This window comes from Pholcus phalangioides, unplaced genomic scaffold (assembly GCF_987345545.1).
Source record: "Pholcus phalangioides strain wild (caught in Gottingen) unplaced genomic scaffold, Ppha-v1.0 ptg000042l_1, whole genome shotgun sequence".
Lineage (NCBI taxonomy): Eukaryota > Metazoa > Arthropoda > Arachnida > Araneae > Pholcidae > Pholcus > Pholcus phalangioides.
This window is the reverse complement of record NW_028301628.1, coordinates 10,452,969-10,473,832: the sequence shown is the minus strand read 5'-3', so window position 1 is coordinate 10,473,832 and position 20,864 is coordinate 10,452,969. Positions and strand designations below refer to the sequence as shown.

The 20,864-nt window shown below is 40.3% G+C and overlaps 2 protein-coding genes across 2 annotated transcripts in view; both read right to left on the bottom strand.

The window, feature by feature from the left end:
* LOC149064463 (uncharacterized) overlaps positions 1-8,554 on the bottom strand; it is a 52,657-nt gene extending 44,103 nt beyond the window's left edge. The window contains exon 1 of the mRNA XM_089255085.1: positions 8,313-8,554. The gene's annotated coding sequence lies outside the window, so the exon portion shown is untranslated. The remainder of the gene's footprint in view (positions 1-8,312) is intronic.
* Positions 8,555-11,858: 3,304 nt separating this feature from the next.
* Positions 11,859-20,864, bottom strand: part of LOC149064462 (uncharacterized) — a 31,984-nt gene continuing 22,978 nt past the window's right edge. The window contains exons 2-4 of the mRNA XM_089255086.1: positions 18,178-18,403; positions 16,998-17,151; positions 11,859-13,679 (exon numbers count right to left, since the gene is read on the bottom strand). Of these exons, the coding sequence (XP_089111212.1) occupies positions 13,585-13,679; positions 16,998-17,151; positions 18,178-18,384 (456 nt within the window). The 5' untranslated portion in view covers positions 18,385-18,403 and the 3' untranslated portion in view covers positions 11,859-13,584. The remainder of the gene's footprint in view (positions 13,680-16,997; positions 17,152-18,177; positions 18,404-20,864) is intronic.

The following is a 20,864-nucleotide window of genomic DNA, read 5'->3' as shown; positions in this document are numbered from 1 at the left end:
TTTGAAATTTCTGCTGTGTTAGCTGATACCATGATTATTTGTGCGATAAACGGAACCTGTTTGGAGACTCGGGGCCGGTCTTAAGGCCGCTACACACTACGCTTTTCTCCGTTATTTGATTATTGCAGTCCAATCATGTGGACAATTAACTTTCTATTATAACCTAGGTTATAATTTTACACACTACGCTGCACTCGATTGTAATCGATATGCTTATTGGTTGCATTTTTAAAGTTTTACAGAACTTTTCTAATACTTTTATAGTGTAATGCCGGCCTTACGCCGAGGTGATATTATAAAGTTTTAGAATCATTTTTTTTATAAAACTTCAAAAATGCAACCAATACGCGCATCTCTTACATTCGAACGAATATAACCAATAGGATTAATGGTTGTTGATTTTTCAAGTTTTATAAAATAGCTTTTATCAAATTTTTATAGTGTAATTCTAGGCTAATACGTAAGTGCCGTTGTATGTTTTGACAGTGGGAAACGAGAAAAAAAATTTTGTATTCCATATGGCCTATAAAAACACTGGTGTGTCGAAGAAAATAGATCATACCGAAGCTGGAACTCACGCAATGCTAAACACACAGACAGTTCCTCAAGGTCATCGCAGTCATTCGTCGTCACCATTTCAATGTTGTCCATGGCTTCCGGATTTATTTAGTTCTTTGTTTAGTTATTTTTATGGATTTATTTTCCGAGTTTTTTTCTTATTTTTGGGGAAAGAGGAAATATCCATATTGTTTTGTTCCTCGTGTAACAATTGATTGGTCACGGGGTCTCACAAAATAAAGTATCAAATATGTATATAAGGGAGTCACTCAGAGCCATCTGTAGGGATTTTTTAAATGCCAGTTTATATCAACTGACGTAATATTTTGTCAGTTAATTCATACATGTATTGTATCATTATATTGGGGTACGATCGTAAAATTTGTTATCATTATATCGGGGTCCAACTATATTTATCTAGATTCATTTGGAATTTTTTTCATGTTTATAAAGTTCACAAATTCCATAAGGGTATTATGCATAATCACAGATACAGGCGATAAATTGCAAGCATTTATCGAATTTACCATCGACACTTAGTTTTTATGCATAATCACCGGTAAAAGTGATAAATTTACTTACCAAGACGATTGATAAGTATGCATAATAACCGGTTGTTATGAACAACAACCGATTCATCACATTTACCGTTAAGGCGCGTATACATTAGCGCGCCGATCTTGTAGCGTACGACCCCCCTGTAGCGGTTCTAATCCGGACACAAATTTCCTTTGTGTTCGTTGAAAAAACCGATTTCAGGTGGGTCCAGTTTCAAAACAGCTCAAGAACCGTTCACAACACCGTACAGATTACTGAATAACCAATTGTGAATGCTTTCATTTCATGATCCGCGCGCTAATGGATGCGCACGTTAATATATATACCATATAAATATAATAATGGCAGTTAATATTAAATTTAAATTTAATTTAAATGTCAGTTATACTGTATATTATTGTGAAGCAGGTGCCGATTCAGAGAAATGTATAGGAAAGAACGACTAACTGTGTTTGGATGATCTTGTGAACCTACACAATTAGTCGCTCTTTCCTATACGTATATTTCTCTAGGTTCGTAAGATCATCCCGTATTTTTAACGGGATGTACCGATTTTTTCCTCCATATTAGCTTGCACTTAGAATCATAGATGGATATACAGAGGTGGGGGAGGGGGGGGGGGGGGCATTGCCTGTTCCCTAAAAAACTTGTATCATTAGAATAGGCAGAAGGTGGAAAATTCCTCCCGTCCGCTCACTATACACACTATCAGTTATTATTTCCCCTCGTATACTCCGAATTTCCATCGATTCTGGAATTTTTTCGCTCGTTAATTCTGAATTTCGATTTTCTCTCTCTCTCGTTAATTCTGAATTTTCATCGCGATTTCGGGTTTTTCCCTCTCATCACAATTCTGGGGATTTTTTTTTTCCTTTGATAAATTCTGAATTTTCATATGCGAGTCGATATTTTTCAGCGTTCCTGTATATCTTGTGATAATGCATGAATCTTTGGATGCTGAATTATACAGGGCTAAGCAGCCCCGAATTTGTTTTCGCACCGTGCCCCGAGTCTGATAAGGTTGGCCCTTGTACCGTGGTTCCCAAACAATGCGTTCCAGACGCATTTTTTTACGCATCCCTTTACAATGGTTTGCCACTTTAATGCTTCCATTACATGGAGATATTTCAGGCAACGCAGGTTATTATTGCTAGTCGATTAAAAAAGGGATTAGGGGAGGGGCTAAAAATGGTCGTTATGTATTTATGTCGGTCGTAGTAGCCGCTTCACAGTCCGATTAGCAGCTTTGGGTTTAGTGCAAACGAACAAGTTTGTGTATGATTCAGGGGAAAGTATTTGCCAAAGAAAAGTATCTAAATGACTGATATAAACTCGAATGAACGTCCGGACGCAGACACGGTCGATCCCGATCGGTTCTCTTCAGATAGTCTAGATGGAAATCCTGACAATATTGATTTGGCCCAGTTTTTGGCGGAACTCTGCTCCGAGGCCGATTTGTCTGAATATTTGAACGAAATCTGCGACAAGGCTGATTTGTCCGAGTACCTGTCCGAGATCAGCGGTAAAGTCTCCGATTACGAAGACCTGAGGAATTTCCTCGCCAATAAGAAATTCGATAAACACGAACTGTTTACGAGAGAAGATGAATTGGAGCAGACCTCCGAGAACCTGGTGAGTGATGCCATCAGCCAAGCGCTGAGTTCTTACGAGGACGAAGGCTTTAAAGTCTCGGAATGGGATAGCAAATGGGTTCCGGATCGAGAAGAATCGGACATCCTCGCAGAAGAACCTAGTGAAGAGATCGTCGAAGAGAAAGTGGACAAATACGAGCTTTTCAAGCGAGGCGATGAACTAGATAGCGTCTCCGATAGGCTTGCCAAAGATGCCATCAGTGAAGCAGTACGAGAATATCTCGACGAGGAAAGTAAAGCTTCGAGCAAGCACGAACCAGCTCCGGACCAGGTGGAGTCCATACCATCGGGTTCGGTTCGTCTCGACGAGAAAGTTGACAAATACGAGTTGTTCAAACGCGGGGTTGAACTGGAGTACCTCTCGGAGAGACTATCCACAGATGCGATCCGTCGAGCTCTGTGTGCTTACCTGGTCGAAGGCAGGTGCTATCACTTTCCGGAATACCAGCGATGCGACTGCACTTGGTCGTCTTTGGTCATGGGCGGCAGAGGAACTCCCAAAACAGGGATTTGTCGAGACGCCGAGAAGGAGGAGAAGAAGGTCGAAGGAGATGACGGTGAACTCGATGCACACAGGGATGATCAAAAGAAGTCCTCAGTAGTGGTCGATAGCCTTCCGCAATGCGGCATGTCTGAATATCCGTATTATGATGACGACAGTGACGACTCTATTCCAGAGGAACGACGTTGCAGTGATTTGGTTGATCTCGTTCTGGAAGATGTCGCGTGGTCTTCAAGGAGCAATCCTGAAAAGAACGAAGCGGTTGAAAAAATAATGATTGCTCAACTGACGGATTATTTCCCGGATGCGGATGTCGATTTCACCCTCGAACCCTTAGAACAGACAGTGACCGAATGCGACAGGGCCCACAAGATCGCCGACTTCACGAGCGAGACGTGCGAGGAGCTGATCGACTCGTTCATACGGGGGTGCGATCTCGGAGTGTCCTGGAGACACCACTTGAAAATCCTCGGTGAGACCGTCACAGACGCCAAGGACCGGGTGTTCGACCACGAGGTCGTTTTCGGGAAGCCGACGCCTTCCAAACCCGTCACCGAAACCGACGTCAAAGTCGAGTTCCGAGTTTTGCTCAGAAGCGACCCATCCTCGGCGTTGTACGAAGTGTCGCACAGGGTAGAAGGATGCAAGGCGTGGCGGAATGATCCGATCCAGGCTGGTTCCTTGGAGAGCGTCATCGAATTCAAGTCGATGTTCGTGGACTTGGCGAAAGAAGTGTATGGTTTGGCTGAAGCGTCAGCAGTACAGTACATTCCGAGTCATTTCAACGAGTCCAACGAAACTCTGCAAGTCGAAGGAAATGAGCCTTGAGTAGCTTTCCAGGTTTGAAGACGCCTTATTACGAACGAGAGCGAAGTTAACTTTGCCGTGTAAACAAAAATATGTATTTCTATGTGAAATTAACTATGTTTTTCAAATTTGTTATGAAATGTTGAGAAATTTCTATGTTTACTTGGAGTTTAAATTTTCACTTTCAAATTTTGTGACGGAGCTGAGGCGCTCCCCACTCCCCCCAATAATTAATTAATATGTAATACAACGCATCCTTCCCCTTCCTACATACGGTCTTGAGTCCTGTAAACAAGACAACCTGGATTCGCGCGGGCTGGAAGATTTCAGTAACCTTCATGCCGGCGCCTATGCTCTTTTGGTCTAGGCAAAGCATCTTTTGGTCTTATAAGCATCATGCCCCCCCCCCCTCCCTCCAGGGCCAAGTGACTATTCTGAGTCCCTACCAGGCAAATTCTTGAAAATTTCAACCAGATTTCATTTTTGTCAGCCCCCCCCCCCTTCTATTGAGGGCCGTGTTCAAGTGGGCCCCATGCCTAAAAACGGCATTGTCACTAGGTCATTCCCATGCGTGTAAAAACTTTAAGTAACTAGTTTGGTTACTCTTATGCTAACTCATTCTTTACGTCACTATTTTGATTACTCGCTGACCTGTTTCCTCGCTCGCTAGTTTTGACACTTTTGGTCAATCACATGTTTGCAAACGCTCTAGGGCAGTCATGGTCTCTTATCAACCACGTCCCTCCCTTTCTAGGTCATTCCCATGCTTATACATTTATACAAGATTAAAGATTTTGGTCATAATCATGTTGATCATGTTGACATACTTCCTAAAGATTTTTTTCGTTCCCATGCTTTACACACTTTCTAATGATTTTAGTCACTCCCTTGCCTATTCATTATCTAAAGATTTTTGTCACTCCCATGCCCATGCTAACACACTCTCTAGGTCAGTGGTTCCCAAATACTTTTGGTCGTGGGACTCCCCCTTTCCGTAAATCTTGATGTCTGCCATGGACCCCCATTTATAGCAACAGAAACTACAGCCATCTTTCAGCTAGAATGTTCTCAAGCAATGGAGGACATTCTTTCCAGTACTAGTAAATATTGAAGACGGTTTTCTGTGGTTCCCAACTTCGAGGTGCGAATGCAAGCCAATCTCCCCATTAAAAGGTCTCGCAGCAGGAGAGCAAAAGGCCTACAAAACGATAAAATCTTCAAACTTCACACTTCCCTCGTAGTTCGAAAAATGCGTGGTAGATGGCAGCACCATAACGAGTATTACACAGAAACAAGCTTCACGTTAGATTCACAATATGGACATGCGCATCCCAACATGCACCAATACGTTAGAAATGAAGCAGAGGACAATGGACGAGGTACATGTGTTGTATAGAAGTAGTACTAGACTAGTAAATATGATGCGATAGCAATGCCATCTACTGGACTGCAAAAGAACCAATAGAGCTAAAACAACGTTTCACACTCTTATCGAGAGATGTCACCGAAAGTAAAGTTTTTTGTCAAAGTATAACAACATTACTACTTCAGTCTACCAACATTAAAGCTATTAAATAATTTATTTAAATAATTTTTTTCAAAAAACTTAGCATTTATTTATTTTTTCATAATTCTACCATTGGTTGTGAAACCCTGGGAGTTCAGGCAACCCCCCCCCCCCCTCTAGGAACTGATGCTAGAACAGGCTCTAGGCCAGTGTTTCTTAACCTTTTTTTGCCCGTGGCCCCCTTTGAACCATATTTTTTCTCGTTGCTCCCGTCTTACCCAGAGTCTTCAACTATCGTCTAGAAGCAAGATCCTTTATACGTATTGAATTTTGCAAAGAAGATTAGCCTCCAGGCCACTACCCTAGAAATTATTGATCTCCCCGCTAGTCCGAGTTCTATTCAGGACTGTCTCAACATCATGGGCCCCCCTAGGCAAAGTGATGCTATGGTAGTCCCATACTTAACTGGAAATAAACAGCCACTTATTTTCAAAATTAATTGTACTATACAAAATATCATAAGGTGGGGTCACTTATGGACTGTGGGGCCACTGGGCATGACCCCTCACAAGAGTGGGACTGACAGAGCTGCAGCCCGGCGTCTGATATGGTTTTCATCATTTTTTTGTTTTTCACACTAAATTTAATATAGAGGAGTCTGTGAAAAATCCAGCCGGAGCCTGCGAAAAACCCCATCTTAGGGAACTTGTTGCAAAATGTAGGCGGTGAGGCCCGGGTGGGTCCATGCCCTAAGACGACCCTGGTTTTATGGGTGGTTTTGTTGGATTCTGTAAGTGTATAGTGACTAATATAAAAGCTTTATTTCTTCACACCTTAATTTTTCTTCTCAGCTCTCTGCAGCCCTCCAAACCACCTGTCATGGCCCCTTTCTTCATTTTCTTCCGTGGCCCCCTTGAAGTATCCCAGTACCACTAGGGGGCCATATGGCCCCCGGTTGAGAACCACTGCTCTAGGCTACTCTTTTGTACACTCATTGACCTGCTCCCTTTCTCTCTAGGTCACTCGTTTTGTCACTCACTGACCTAGTTCCTCGCTCTCTAGGCAGAGGCGTATTTATGTTAGTCTCTATACAAATTCGCCGCTTTTCTTCCATTATACACAAATTTTTCTGCTCATTCACTTCTAATTTAAAGTCCCTCCAAACTTACCACCCTGAGCTATAGCCTAGAGCAGCCTTTTGAGGTTTCGCAAAAATTTTCTTCCTGAGAAATTTTTGAGTTGCCACCCTTCAAAGAGCATTTAAATAAACAGAAATTAGTTTATATAGCATAGGGGTCATTCAAGTATTACGTCAACATCGATGGGGGGTTCTGATTTACTGATTTTGATGGGGAGTGGGGAGGTTGGTTTGGATGATTCTTACGTCATCAACCCCCCTTTATTAAAAATATGGAACTTTTATTAACTCTACCTATTGATAAGCCCCCTACAGAGCCGCTTTAGTGATCTCTATAGAGTACTTATATTCTGCGGATCTGAAAGTGATCTGAAAATGCGTCGGGACCGTTTGAGTGCTCTAGAAATATGTCGCGGGCCGCTTAAGTGCTCCGGAACTGTGCCGCGTCACTTAAGTAATCTGGAAATGTGCCGCGGACCACTTAAGTAATCTGGAACTGTGTCACGGGTCACTTAAGTGATCTGTGAATGTACCACGGGCCTATTTGCTGCGGGCCGATCAAATGCTCTGGAATTGCACCACGGGTCACCTAAGTGATCTGTAAGCACGCTTAGTACATTTTTACAAAATTAGGTTTTGGGGGAGGGCAGGCCACATCAGATAACCCCCAGGCCCACATTTGGTCCGCGGACCAAGTGTTCAGCATATATGGCTTAGAGGGTGGGTCGCAATGGATTTCTTTAAATAAATTTTTGAGGTCCTCAAATAGCATTGAATTTAACAGAAATTGGTTATACTATCATACAAAGACATTTTATTTCACAATTTTAATTTTCTTTTAAATTTGCTCTGTCCGTAGCCTTAAACTAGCCCTTCCTGTGCCTACTTGCATTTAGACCCCTTCTTGGGCTCAGGATGGTTCATTTAAGCCCATTCTGGGCCCCCCCCCCCTTTGAAGTGAGTTCTTTGCGGGTGCACCTGTTGTGTCTGTCCAGTTACGACACTGGCCCCATCTCCTCTGAGGCCAACAGAAAAAAAGTCTATTTTTCTAAGTGCAATATTCACTGAGGTATTTTTTAATTTCGAAGAATTTGAAAAAAAGCTGTGAAAGAACATAAAAAACAAACGAACAAATTCCTTTCCCTCATTTTTACACTGTCCTTTCACAATTTTTCTTCGATTTTGGAATTCTCACCGATTATTGCATTTAGAAACTTGGAATTTTTTTTGGTTGCCCTCAGGAGATACGGGGCAACAACTTTCCAATTGGAAATTGGAGAACGGGGGAACCGTATAAAAATTTAGATTTTTTTTGTTACACACCCTGTATTTTCACTATCAAATCTGGTACGGGGAATTTTTGAAAGCCTGTTGAACATTTTTTAAATTGGACCCATACCTATACGACGGACGGTTGATGAGATAAAGGCCGCATTAGCACTTACGGGACACACCCTGTATAATATAGTAGTAATAATAAATACTTGTTTTCTCATCCGAGCTTGCGGACCCCCTGAAATCTTTCCAATGGCCCTTGGTTAAGAACCCCAGAACCCCCTGCTTTATAGTCGGTACTTGAAATTCTCTTACCTGAAGAAATTCAGGAATATGTCTCTCAGTTCCAAACGGGTTTCACGCCAAAACTATGGTGATGGGAACCCCGTATAGGGCTCATCCGGAATCATTTGAAGCGGGTCACCGCTATAAAGCCCAGGAAAATTTTCATGAAATCCCTTTCGCGTATCGTTCTTTATTCTGCCACACACGCTAAAAATATTAATATGCAGTTCTCGAAAATATCATGCGTAGAGTACAGTTTTATATCCAGAGAGAACCGAAAATGCAAATATAGATTACAAAAACGGGGGAAGATAATTCGGTGATAGTGGTCCTCTTCTCGAGTGGGAAATAAGAGCTTTTTTTTTTTAAAGTAAAAGTGGATGAGAGACGGGTCTTGCCATTATCGTGCTTGTGAAGATGTAAATATCGATATTTTTACGGATTTCCTGTCACGCTACTCATGAATAATCATATTAATATCGACCGAACAGTTTAAACTGCAATCGCTGGTGAAAGGATTTAAGATCGAAACGAATCGTTATCCGTGTCGATCGCTAATCCTTTAACCTGCGATTGTAGTTCAAACTCTGCCGGTAAATACGGCCAATGAATCTTATGTATGATACTCGTTGAAAGAAGTGGGCCTACTATATTATTGATTTTTCGAATCTTTATAAAACTCTCTTCTTGAATCAAATGTTGGGAACCGCTGTTTTTTGCTTTCTTGATCATCGCTTCAATTAAACACCCTGTAAAAATGGCATTTAAGGATTGCAATTACGCAGATTTTAGGCAATAAGTCTATCAAAGTTGTCTTAAGTTGGGTGCTCTTCGTTTGATGATGGGTATCGCCAGTGCTCACTACTCGATAAAAGGTAGTAGTCCCTTGATTTATATCTCCCAAATACTTTCAGTCGTGGACCTCTCGGAAATATTGGTGTCAATCGTGGTCCCCTATATATTTATGACAACAGAAACTAGAGCTATCAACGATAGTGTTCTCGAACAGTGGGGAACACTTTCCTCCTGTACTAGTAAATGCGTCCGAGCGTCGCAGTGGTAAGGTGCTCGTCTTTCGTGAAGGTTAACGTCAAGGTCCACGGGTTCGAATCCGGGCATAGAACGTCAGAAACGAATTCTTTACCAACCGAGCCTGGACGACCACCGATAGATGGCTCCTTCATTTCCCACCCAAACTCCACTGATTGGAAATTGTCATATGGTAATATATGACTGGAGTTGGTGTGTGCGGTAAAGTAATACTAATGTGAAGCGTATATACATGTGAAAGTAATACATATGGGAAGCGATGCAACCTACTGGACTGCCAAAGAACTAAAACAACGTTTCGTACTCCGATCGAGAACTGTCACCACAGGAACGGTAAATTTTTGTCAGATCATAACAATATTCCGAATGGTCCAGAGGTCCAGGCACACCCACATTTGGGAATCGCTGGAATAAGAAGAGCTGTAGAAGCACACAAAACAGAAGGGATTGGCGAATGGGACTCGAAAATAACGAGAATGGTATCAGGGCGTTTCACCTATCTTTTCTCGTGAGTCTACACAGCACCTTCTAGAGATAGAAGGCCTCCGCCCGGGTTGTCAAGTTCATCTGAACATGATGAGAGTAGTCCGGTAAGTCCACCTACCAAGTTTGCCACGTTTTGAACCATATTATCCTATTTCGTTTCTTCTTATTTTGGCGTAGAATCTTTCTGGTTGACTCACAAATACTGCACGGTGCTTGGATGTGGGGCATAAAAATCGCCAATTCTGTGTAAGATCGTTTCTTTTCCGCACAACGATGATCTAGCACGTACAGCAGATTTTTTTTTTCCTTTGAATATTCTGAGTGAGGATGGACTACTTGCGTGACATCACGAGCAGCGTGCGGAGGCCTTCTATCTCTAGAATGTGCTGGTCTACATCAGTGTTCTTCCCCCGTTGGTCCGTACACTGTGGTGCGCGAGAAATTAAGGCCAATTCATATATAGTCCAGTGGTTCTCAACTTTTGGAAGCCCGCGGACCTGTTCATTTTTTTTTATGAATGGAAGGCTTGGCCCTACTCACAACTAACGGGAAATAAATGGAGGAAAATGAAACAGCGAATCAATCACGGCCGAGTTTTGACTTATCTCAGGGACTGGTGGTTCAAAAGCACTACCATAACCTATATATAATTTTAGATTTAATTAAATATATATATCATGCCGTCTCTATACTATTTTTTATTCCTGTTTTGTCGGTCAACAGGTCTGAGAATTATTGTTCCACATTTATTTTTTGCCAGTCTGCAAATAATTTCTCCTACTAATTTGTTTTTTGTCAGTCTGCACATTATTTTTTGCTCTAGTCCGTAAATTATTTCTTCTCTTCATTTATTTTTGTTGCATGCCAAATTATTTCTCAATTTTAACTCATTCTATCTGCCGGGCCACAAATTATGTCTCCCATTTATTCCTCTTTTTTGTCGGTCCGCAAATTATTTTTCTCTTATTTACAGTATTTATTTCCTTACCTTTGCTCAAATTATTTCTCCTATTCGTTTAGCTTTTGCAGATCCTCGATCTATTTCTTACATTTTTTCCCCATTTTCCGCTCACTTTTTTTTTTTTTTTTTTTGCCAGTCTGCTGCAAATCACCCTCTCCCATTCATGTGTTTTTTTGCTGGTCCACAAATTATTTCTCCCCCAGTTTATTCGTCTTTTTCAGGTACGCAAATTGTTTCTCCTACTCCATCTTTTTCTCTCTCGATTGTTTCTTAATTTATACATATATATAAATTATATGAAATTATTTCTTTCATTAATTTCGAATTTTCCTCAACTCAGGAATTTGTAGTAATTTTTATTTTTTGGCTCACTTTTGTTGTCCCACTCATGCCAAAAGCATGAATGTGCAAATTTTCACTTTTTGGGTTTATCAGATGGTTGGATCCCCTTATTTTGTCAGAAACTTGAATGTTTACCCCCCCCCCCCCCTATTGAAACGCATGTTACAAAGCATTTTAGGGAAACGAAACTCGTAGAGTAACTAACATGGGTAGAGTAAACGTTCACAAACGTCATTTCGCAAGTTTTGAAAATTGGTACACTCACATGCTTCTAAACGTAAAGGGCACGATATCTAATCTTGTGCCCATATTCTCGTAGATATTTTCCGAGAGTAGGCTGCCATAAGACAAAATAATAATTTTCAGTAATTTTGTAAATTCTCTGCAATAATTTAAGTTTTTTTGGATTACGACTACCCTTCCTCTGGCCAGAAAACAGCGGATTTCGCTTATAACGTCTTTCAAAAAGCTGTTGTAAGCGGGAAAATGCTTTCAACGAAAATAGGGATCGATATATCGGGGCCGGTGAAAACTCGAATTTCGGACATTGACCGGGTCAAGTGGACAGGTGAGTTCGAGAACCTGCCAATTTCGGACTTTGGCAGTAACATATATATAAAACCATGAAAATAGGTCGTACCAATTGGGAAAACGTTCTAAGTCGTACCAAGCGGGAACGTTATAAGCGGGATCCACTGTAGTGATCGAACAAAAATGCAAACGTTACAAAGAATATCTTCAACGAAAGAACAAGAGTTTATTTGATATCCAAAAACTTACATTAATATTCACAACACAGAATCGATTATGTACAATTTTTTTCATTCTAATGAACGGTAGGTAATAAAAAATCTGTTCAGCATAGGTCTCCAACTGGTGTTCCGTGGAATCCTGGGGTTCCCCTAGAGCTTTTCAGGGGGTTCCACAGCATGACAACTGTAAAAATTTTCCATTGTTGTTGCAATAAAAATATCTATATTTAAGAAACATTCGTGTTTGTAGGGGTGTCGTAGAACAGTCTCGTAACTATCAAGGGTTTCCTGGTAGGTTCTTGTAACGATCAGGTTTCAAGCTAGGGGTTCCGCGTTAACCGGGACGTTGGAAACCTCTGCTGTAGAGGACGGATCAAAACTCCTCATTAAACTTACAGACTCAGGCCCAAAGCCTGGATTCAAACATGGGTTCAAAAAATTATCCAAGATTATATACACATGGCAAGTGAATGAATTAAGTAAAAAACAAAACTCATGTGCCCTCGAGAGAACAGAATTAGTCGGTTCTGCTTGAGAAAATACTTCATTTTCTCATGTTACACAATATTCCCCGAGCGCGACTCGAAGTTCTTACGTGGAGTTTTGAACATCCCTGTGGTTTATTTACTATACAATAATTCTGTGGTGTTTAGTCAGAACATGATAACTCCAAAACCACATTTTTGAGATATAAGCATTTTCATTGTCATTTAAAATCAAAAATAAAGAATATACACAAATAGAAATGGAACTATCATATATCAGCATGATGTTTAGCCATACACAAGTATTTGTGCATTTATCTCACTTCTAATTAGTTATAACTTTTACTACTAGATTAAAAAGCCATTTTTTTAGATATCATGTTCTGACCAAACACCGCAGAATTATCTACTAAAAAAAAGTTCAGATTTCAATCACAGGTGGCGTTGTAAAATGAAAACTGCGACATAGCAAATAAAAATGCAACAAAAACAGTGCATGATTTCAGGTTGATGGCAATTTACGTTTCATAAAACTACCACGTTGTGCAATGAGCGGCCTGTCTAGCTCGGGCTACATCTGAACGGGTGAAAGGGTTGCTCATGTTTAAATATGGTAGTTTTATGCGACTTAAATTGTCGTGAACGTTAATTATACACTGTTTGTGTCGCCTTTCATGTGTGTTATGTCGATTTTTTCGTTTTACAGCGACACCTGTGAGTGAACTTTTTTTAATCCATCAAGGAAAAAAAAAATGCTATGCTATGATAGGTGTTTTAATGAAACCCACGCCTCCGTGTGTCAATCGGTTGATTTATTTTCAACTTTTTGAAATGTTTTCTGGACTTCTCGTCCACCCTGTACATTTAGTAACAAATACAGAGTACCCAATTTCCAGATGAAAAAACAATGACACTTTAATCACGTTTCTATCATTAGCCCGGGCCCAAGACTTCCCTTTGCTACCGTAGATTTTTTTTATTATATAAATGTCCTTTAGGTAAATCGGGCACAAGGAAACTGGCTCCGGTCCTCCAAACTCTTCAAGACCATGGAGGAAAGAATAACTTATTCTTTCCTCCATGCTTCAAGACAGCCTGTCAGTATAAATGATGGTAATGATAAGTACATATGAAGGATTCATGGCATTACAATGTGAATACCGTAGTTTCCGGGCCTCCTCTTCTTCAGTTTGTAGAAGAACTCCAGTTCAATTTCCAACATGAGTTCACGTACAGTATAAATATTCATTCATAGGTTCGTGCATGAACATACCTTGATGCTCGTTGTAAACCGGCGTAAAAGTTGGCTGCTGAGGTATACCTGCGATTAATTGACGTTATAAGTTGAGTATTTAGTATAGGGCGGCCATAAAATAAATTTGGCGATATACGAGCTCCCTAGCGGCCGCAAAAATCAACAAATGTGAGGTATAGGTGTTTCTCAGAACACACGTTCTGAAGAATGAAAAGAGAAAAAAAAAATCTAGCTCTCCGGCTACGGTTACAGCAGCAAAATTTCGAAAAGTTCAAGCTGCAACATTCGTTTTTAATCGCTGAGCAATAGGAGCAATAAAAGATCATAAACGTTAGACCGGTACACCTCTGGCACGATAAACGCCGACGCTAGACGCAGACCAAGAAACGTGTTGAAACAACCAATGCAGAACAAACACATTACTCCCTCCGGAAGTTTCCACAACGAGAGGTTAGATCAGGGGTTCCCAACCGGGGGTACGTGAGAGGCTGTTAGGGGGTACGCGAAAAGAAAATGGTAATGTCGGCCACCCATCTAAAAAAACAACAAAAGAATTACAAAAGATTAAAAAGAATTTTAAAAAGTAGGTAGAGGTTTTTACTAATATTGTCAGTAGCAATATATGTATTAACCTTTTTTTCCCTATCAATAAAATCTTCTATAACAGAGAGAGGGGTTGCGTCCTTGAAAAAGGGGATCGGCCTTCCCTCCTCCACGCCGTGTCCAACCTATGATCCAGATTCGCGCACTCCTTCCTCTCGGCTCATTTTTCTTCGGCGTTTTAGATTTGATTGTTGGCACATGCGGGGGGCTGTGCATAAAAACGAAGAACTAATTAATTCTTTTTGTGTTTAACTTTTGTTGTGGGTGTTTGTATTAAGGCGCGTGCGTGTTATTATTCCTGCAATTTTTTTACGTCAACTTTTCTACCAAACACCTACTACTCACGTGATTTACGCTATAGATCAGTGGCTAATAACTGCATCTGTGCGGAAGCTGAAGTTGACTGAAACACCAAAATGAAGTACCGTGCACCTGTAAGCGTGAAAACATATTTTGAATCTGCCAAAAGTGATTCTGTCAAAGCTACCGATGCCTCCTTCTATATTAGGTATCGTATCGCGAGACGAGAAAAAAATCACACCATTCGTGAAAAATTTAATTTCACCGTGCATCAAAGTTGCTGTGAGATACATGCGCTTGCAGAAGAAAATGCTCATATAATGAGTTTAATATCTCTGTCAAATAATACGGTATCTCGAAGAATACAGGGCATGTCTGACGATGTTGAGAGCACAGTCATAAGCCACGTCAAAGGTTGTGAATTTTTTTCCTATCCAAGTCGACGAAAGTACCGACGTTGCACAATATTCTGTGCTACTTGTAATTGCCAAGTACTTCAAAGACTTAGAATTCAAAGAAATTCTCTTTCTATTTGTCACCCATTGAAGGGGTGGTACGACTGTTAAAGACTTTTTTGAAGCAGTTAATCATTATTCTCTTGATAAAAAGAATTCAATGGTCAAAATGCATTGGGCTCACTCCAGATGGAGGAAGATCCACGGAAGGTTGCTACTCAGGCCGCCGTGCACGCGTGGCAGAAGTCGCTCCCAAAATGAAATGGACTCACTGCTATATTCACGGCCCTGCATCGAAACCGTTGCCTCCGAATTTTCGGAACATTCTTAATGAAGCGGTCAAGGTTGTCAACTTTGTCAAGGTGAATTCCACCAACTACAGGTTGTTTAAATTGTTGTGTGAAGACATGGACAACCTACACAACGCTTTGCTTTTGCACACCGAAATTAGGTGGTTGTCCTGACGTTGCTGTTCGAACTTCGGCACGAGGTAGCCCTTCTTTTTCGGAAGTATTTGAAACACTTCACGATTTCTTGTCGCAAGCCGAGCTAAATTTAACAGTCGGTCACTAGGAAGGATTCAAATCCTCGTTTGAAAATTATTTTTCAGAGCCGGAAATGGGTGTGATCGGTGGACATGTAATCCTTTCAAAGAAGAGTATTTTGAACCGGCTTCATTGTCGATTCCAGAAAAGGAGAAATTGCTAGAGCTCACATCAGATACCACTCTGAAGATTCCCTTCAACGATGGAATGGTGAACCTCGTCAGTTTCTTCGTATACTTATATAAAAAACAAATATAAAAGCAAATTGAACACAGCTCCGGATTTCAGTTTGTATTAATCCTCTTTTGAACCTAATTTTTCAAAACTTATTACGGGGGTACGCGAGCTAAAAAAGGTTGGGAACCCCTGGGTTAGAGCACCAACCTCTTGGTGAGATCTTTCCTTTGTCTGCGTCTATAGTCGGCGTTCATAGCGCTGCAGATACCGTTCTAACGTCATTTGTGGTTTTTCACTGCTCCGATCATTAGTAATGCATAAAAGTGAGCGTCGTTAGTTGAATTTTTCGAAATTTTGTAGCTAAAACCGTAACCGTAAGATCTAGATTTTTGTTCTTCTCTTTTCATTCCCGAGTGCATACTTTGCAACACCTACATCTCGAATTTTATCCGCATCCGTAGATTTTTGCAGCTGCTGTGGGGGGGGACGTATATCGGCATTTTCGTTATTTTATGATCACCCTGTATGTCAGGGGTCTTCAACATTTTAGGCGCTGCGGATCAAATTGAAACTTCCCACGAAGCCCGCGGGGGACACCAACTCATGTAATTTAGCGACACCTTAATACAAGGGGGGCTCCCGAGTTAAACAAGGGCAAAAATAATTGAGAAGACTTATTTATTTTGAAATTATTCATTTACTTTTAGGTAACAATTTTTATTAGTTATTAAATAATTTTTTTTGCTAATTCCGATGAGCTTTTTGGTTAATTACTTATTAAATTGGGAGATTATTTTTCTAATAAATTTCATCTTGAAATCATTTCATTCAATAACAATTATTCTTTTATTAATTGTGAAATAATTTCTATCAGAAGTTACGAAATTCTCATTGATTTATGGGTTTTTTTTACTAATTCTGAAATTATTTGTTTAAAAAATTATTTCTTTCCGAATTTCCATCAATTCTGGAATCATTTCTTTCATTAATTTTTAGTTTTCATCAATTTGTTTTTGAATTTTTTTTCTTTTTTTTTCATTCATTTTAGAAACTTATTTAATTTTTTTCTAGAATAATTTCTTTCATTTGTTGTTTCTTTATTTAGTTCTAGAATTCATCGTTTTTCAATGTTTGCAACCATTTTCTGAAAATGATTGGCGGGCCGCTACAGAAAGCTCCGCGGTCCAAATGTGGCCCGCGGGCCGTGCGTTGAAGACCCCTGCTGTAAGTGATGAGAGACACACTAGTTTCATATTAAAAATACTATTACTATAATTTTCGTTACAGTAATTTCATTTACTCACCGCCGATCGCCATTTCATAAACTCTAAATTCATTCCTTAGCTCGAGGAATTTAACGCCCTTCACCTTTCCGAGTGCGGCCCGGAACCTTTGCTTAGCCTTTGTTGCCGCCTCTGGATGATCGGCTTGCCACCTGTTCTTACGCCTATCCCATTCCTGTAATTACAGTTTTTTTAGAAAGAAGAGATTTAAACAAAATGATTATATATTGCATGTGTGAACACTGGAGTTTTTGCCTGACCACCCGTAAAGAGTAGTGTTTCTCAAAGTGGGTGGCATCGCCCCCTCTACTCTGGGGCAGTGGTTCTCAACCTCTGGAAGACTACTACTACTACTTAATCATACATGCACCTCGCACACAATTCTCGGCAGAATTTCTAACGAATCAGTACATGCAGGAACGTATTCTGTGTGTGCGCACGCTCACACACGCCATCCTAACGCAAGGGTACTCAACCTTTTGGAGAGTGCGGGCGTCTTTGGTCTGAAAACACGTCGCGGGTCACTTAAGTGATTAAGTGATCCGTAAATGTGCCGCAGACCACTTAAATGAAGTGGGAATGTGCCGCGGGCCACATAGATGATCTGGAACAGCGCCACACCACAGTTCACTTAAGTGATCTGTAAATGTGCCGCGGGTCACTTGAGTGATTTATGTGGCACAATGCCAGAAATCCTGGCATTGTGCCGCTTAGTTAATCTTTATAAAATTAGGTTTGTTGAGGGCCGCGGGCTACATACGATGACTCCGGGGGCCATTGGGTGAGCATGTGTACCCTAACGCATTTATGTTGTCAGAGTTGTGCTTGTTTCGTGTTCTTGCTGGTGCTGCCATCTGTGTCCTTTATATTTTGAAATGAAGATGGTTAATGCTTGAAGTGTCATGCTATGTAACTATCTTGTTGAAGGTTTGCCTGCTCTCTCTGGAGAGACTTTTTCAAGTGGGATACCGGCTCGCATTCGTGACTCGAAGTTGAAAAACCGCAGTAAGCCCACTTCAGCCGAACACCATTGTGCTGCCAACGGGGGATCGAACCTATATCCTCACGATGAGAGTCCATCCGACCGCACAGCGGCATCTCTAGAAGACAACTACTACTAAACCACACATGCAGCTCGCACTCTGCGGAATAGTTTAGGAAACGTTGGACTATAGAGTAAACAATGTCAAAACCTACTCACTATAAAAACAATGGCATCGTCGATGCTGAATCTGGAGCTGCTCTGGTGAACCCAGAGGATCTGAAAGAGGCCCCTGCTCCTATCGACCCAGGACAGGTTTCGGCCAAAAGTCGCGGCATCCAGATGCTGGACGAGGAAATCTTTCAAGAGCCGAGTCGAAGTATGATATTGGTTGTCATTCCCAATGGCCACAGGATAACTTTCCATTCTTGCCGTAATTATTTACCTATTTAGATGATTTAAAGAAGAAAAACATACACATAATATAGCATGACAATGTACAAGGTGCATAGCAAACGGGGGGGGAGGTGTACTGCATTTTACTGGCGAACCCTAGAGGTATACTTCCGGTTAAAAAATTTTCCTAATAAGATGTAGTACTCAGATTTGTCATTCATGTTGCAAGGGGTTTACAGTTATTGAAATAAAGATATTAACTTTTTATACAGTCCCCGTGTGAACCAAACCCCAATTAGAAAGTTATTGCCCTGTCTCTCTTGATGCCAACAAAAAGTTTCTATGCATAATATTCACTAAGATATTCAAATTCGAAAAATGAAGGAAAGTTGGGGGGGGGGGAAACAACAGTATAGGCGAAAAAACCCGTTTTATTCGCATTTAACGCTGTTTTCTCCGTTTTTCGAATTCGAATATCTCTGTGAATACAGCACTTAGAAACATGGAATTTTTTTTTTTTTTGGCATCAGGAGAGACAGGGCAACAACTTTCTAATTTGGTTTTAGGACACACGGGGACTGTATAAAAAGTTATATTTTTGTTATAATATATATAACTATACATCCCTTTGAAACCTAAATGACATATCTAAGTACTACACACGTTATTTGGAAGTATACCTCTCAGATCGACGGTTCAACAGTAAAATGCCATACCTCCCGTCTGCTGTGCACCTTGTATATTTTTTGAAATATCAACGCAACTAAATTTAACCGCGCCGTCTATGAGCAGTCCTTTTAATCATTGAATATACCAAATTTTAGCCTGCACAATATTCCGATTACATACAGGGTATCCTGTAAGTACTAATGCGACTTTTATCTCATCAACCGTCCGTCGTTGAGGTATAGTTTCGATTTGAAAAATGCTCAAAAGGCGTTCAAAAATTACCCTGCAGCAGTTTTGAGAATGAAAATACAGTGTGTAATAAAATAAATAATCTAAATTTTTACACGTTCTCCATAAGCTCTAGCTTCCAATTAGAAAGTTGTTGCCCTGTATCTTCCGACACCAACAAAAAAAAATTCCGTTGTATTATATTAAATACATATATTGTATATGTATAATATTATATTATAATTAGCAATATTCGCAGAGATATTCGAATCCGAAAAACCGAGGAAATTTGGGAAAGAATGGCGTTAAATGCGGGTAAAACGGGTTTTCCGCATTTAACGTTGTCATTTCGCAAATTTTCTCCGTTTCTTGAATTCGAATATCTCTGTGAATATTGCACTTAGAAATATGAATTTCTTGGTTTTTTTTGGCCTCGGAAGAAGGGTAACAACTTTCTAAGTGGAAGTTACGGCACAGGGGGACCATGCAAAAATTTAGATTTTTTTCTATTTTGTTACACGCTGTATTTTCATTCTAAAAACTGGTACAGGGTAATTTTTTGACACCTGTTAAGCATTCTTTAAATTTGAATCATACCTCTACGACGAAGGGTTGATGAGATAAAGGCCGTGCTAGCATGACACTCTGTGTATTAGATGGCCCCATTTTACAGTATTTAGAGATGGCATCTTCAACCCGTCGCTCGCGAGCACCACTGTGCTCTCTGAATTTCCCAGAGTGATCTTGTCTGATTTCGTGCTCGCTTGATCAACATTCCAACTAAACACCTTATACAAAATGCATTCAAGGATCAGATGATTGATTTCATGCATTCGTATGTCAAACTTGCCGTAAGGGTGCTCTTCTTTTGATGATGGGTACAGGCGGTGTTGCACCCATTTCTTCCAATGATTTCGAAATACCAGTGAAAATTCAATGATATGAATTATCTTAAATATTGAAATATTTTTTCCACTAATTCTGGAATTATTTCTTTCAATAGTCCTAAAAAATGATTCTTCTTAAACTTCTTTGATAAATGCTAAAAAATTATCAATTTCGCCGGTCAACATGCATAATAACCAAGTGTCGTTGGTAAATTTGATAAATACTTGAAATTTACCGCCTTTATCTGTGATTATGCATGATACCCTAGTGCAGGGATTCTCAAACTGTGAGCCGCCAACCTTCGTCAGGGCCGCCGTGGAGAGGCGGCCGTGACAAAAAGAGACTGCTCTGGGGAACCGCGGATAAGCGTTGGTTAGGGAAAGAGGCTGCGCGGGTGGAAGAAGTTTGAGAACTCCTGCCCTAGTGTTATTGGTGAATTTGATGAATATGGAAAAAATTACAAATGTGTCTAGTATGTGTGATGAATATAGTCAGACCCCGATATAATGACAACAAATTTACTATCGTACTCCGATATAATGACAACAAATTTTACGATCATATCCCGATATAAGGATGAAAAATTTTACTATCCAACCCTGATACAATGATGACAAATTTTATGATCGTACCTTGATATAATAATGAAAAATTTTTACGATCATACCCCGATATAATAATGAAACATTTTACGATCGTACCCCTATATAATGATAACAAATTTT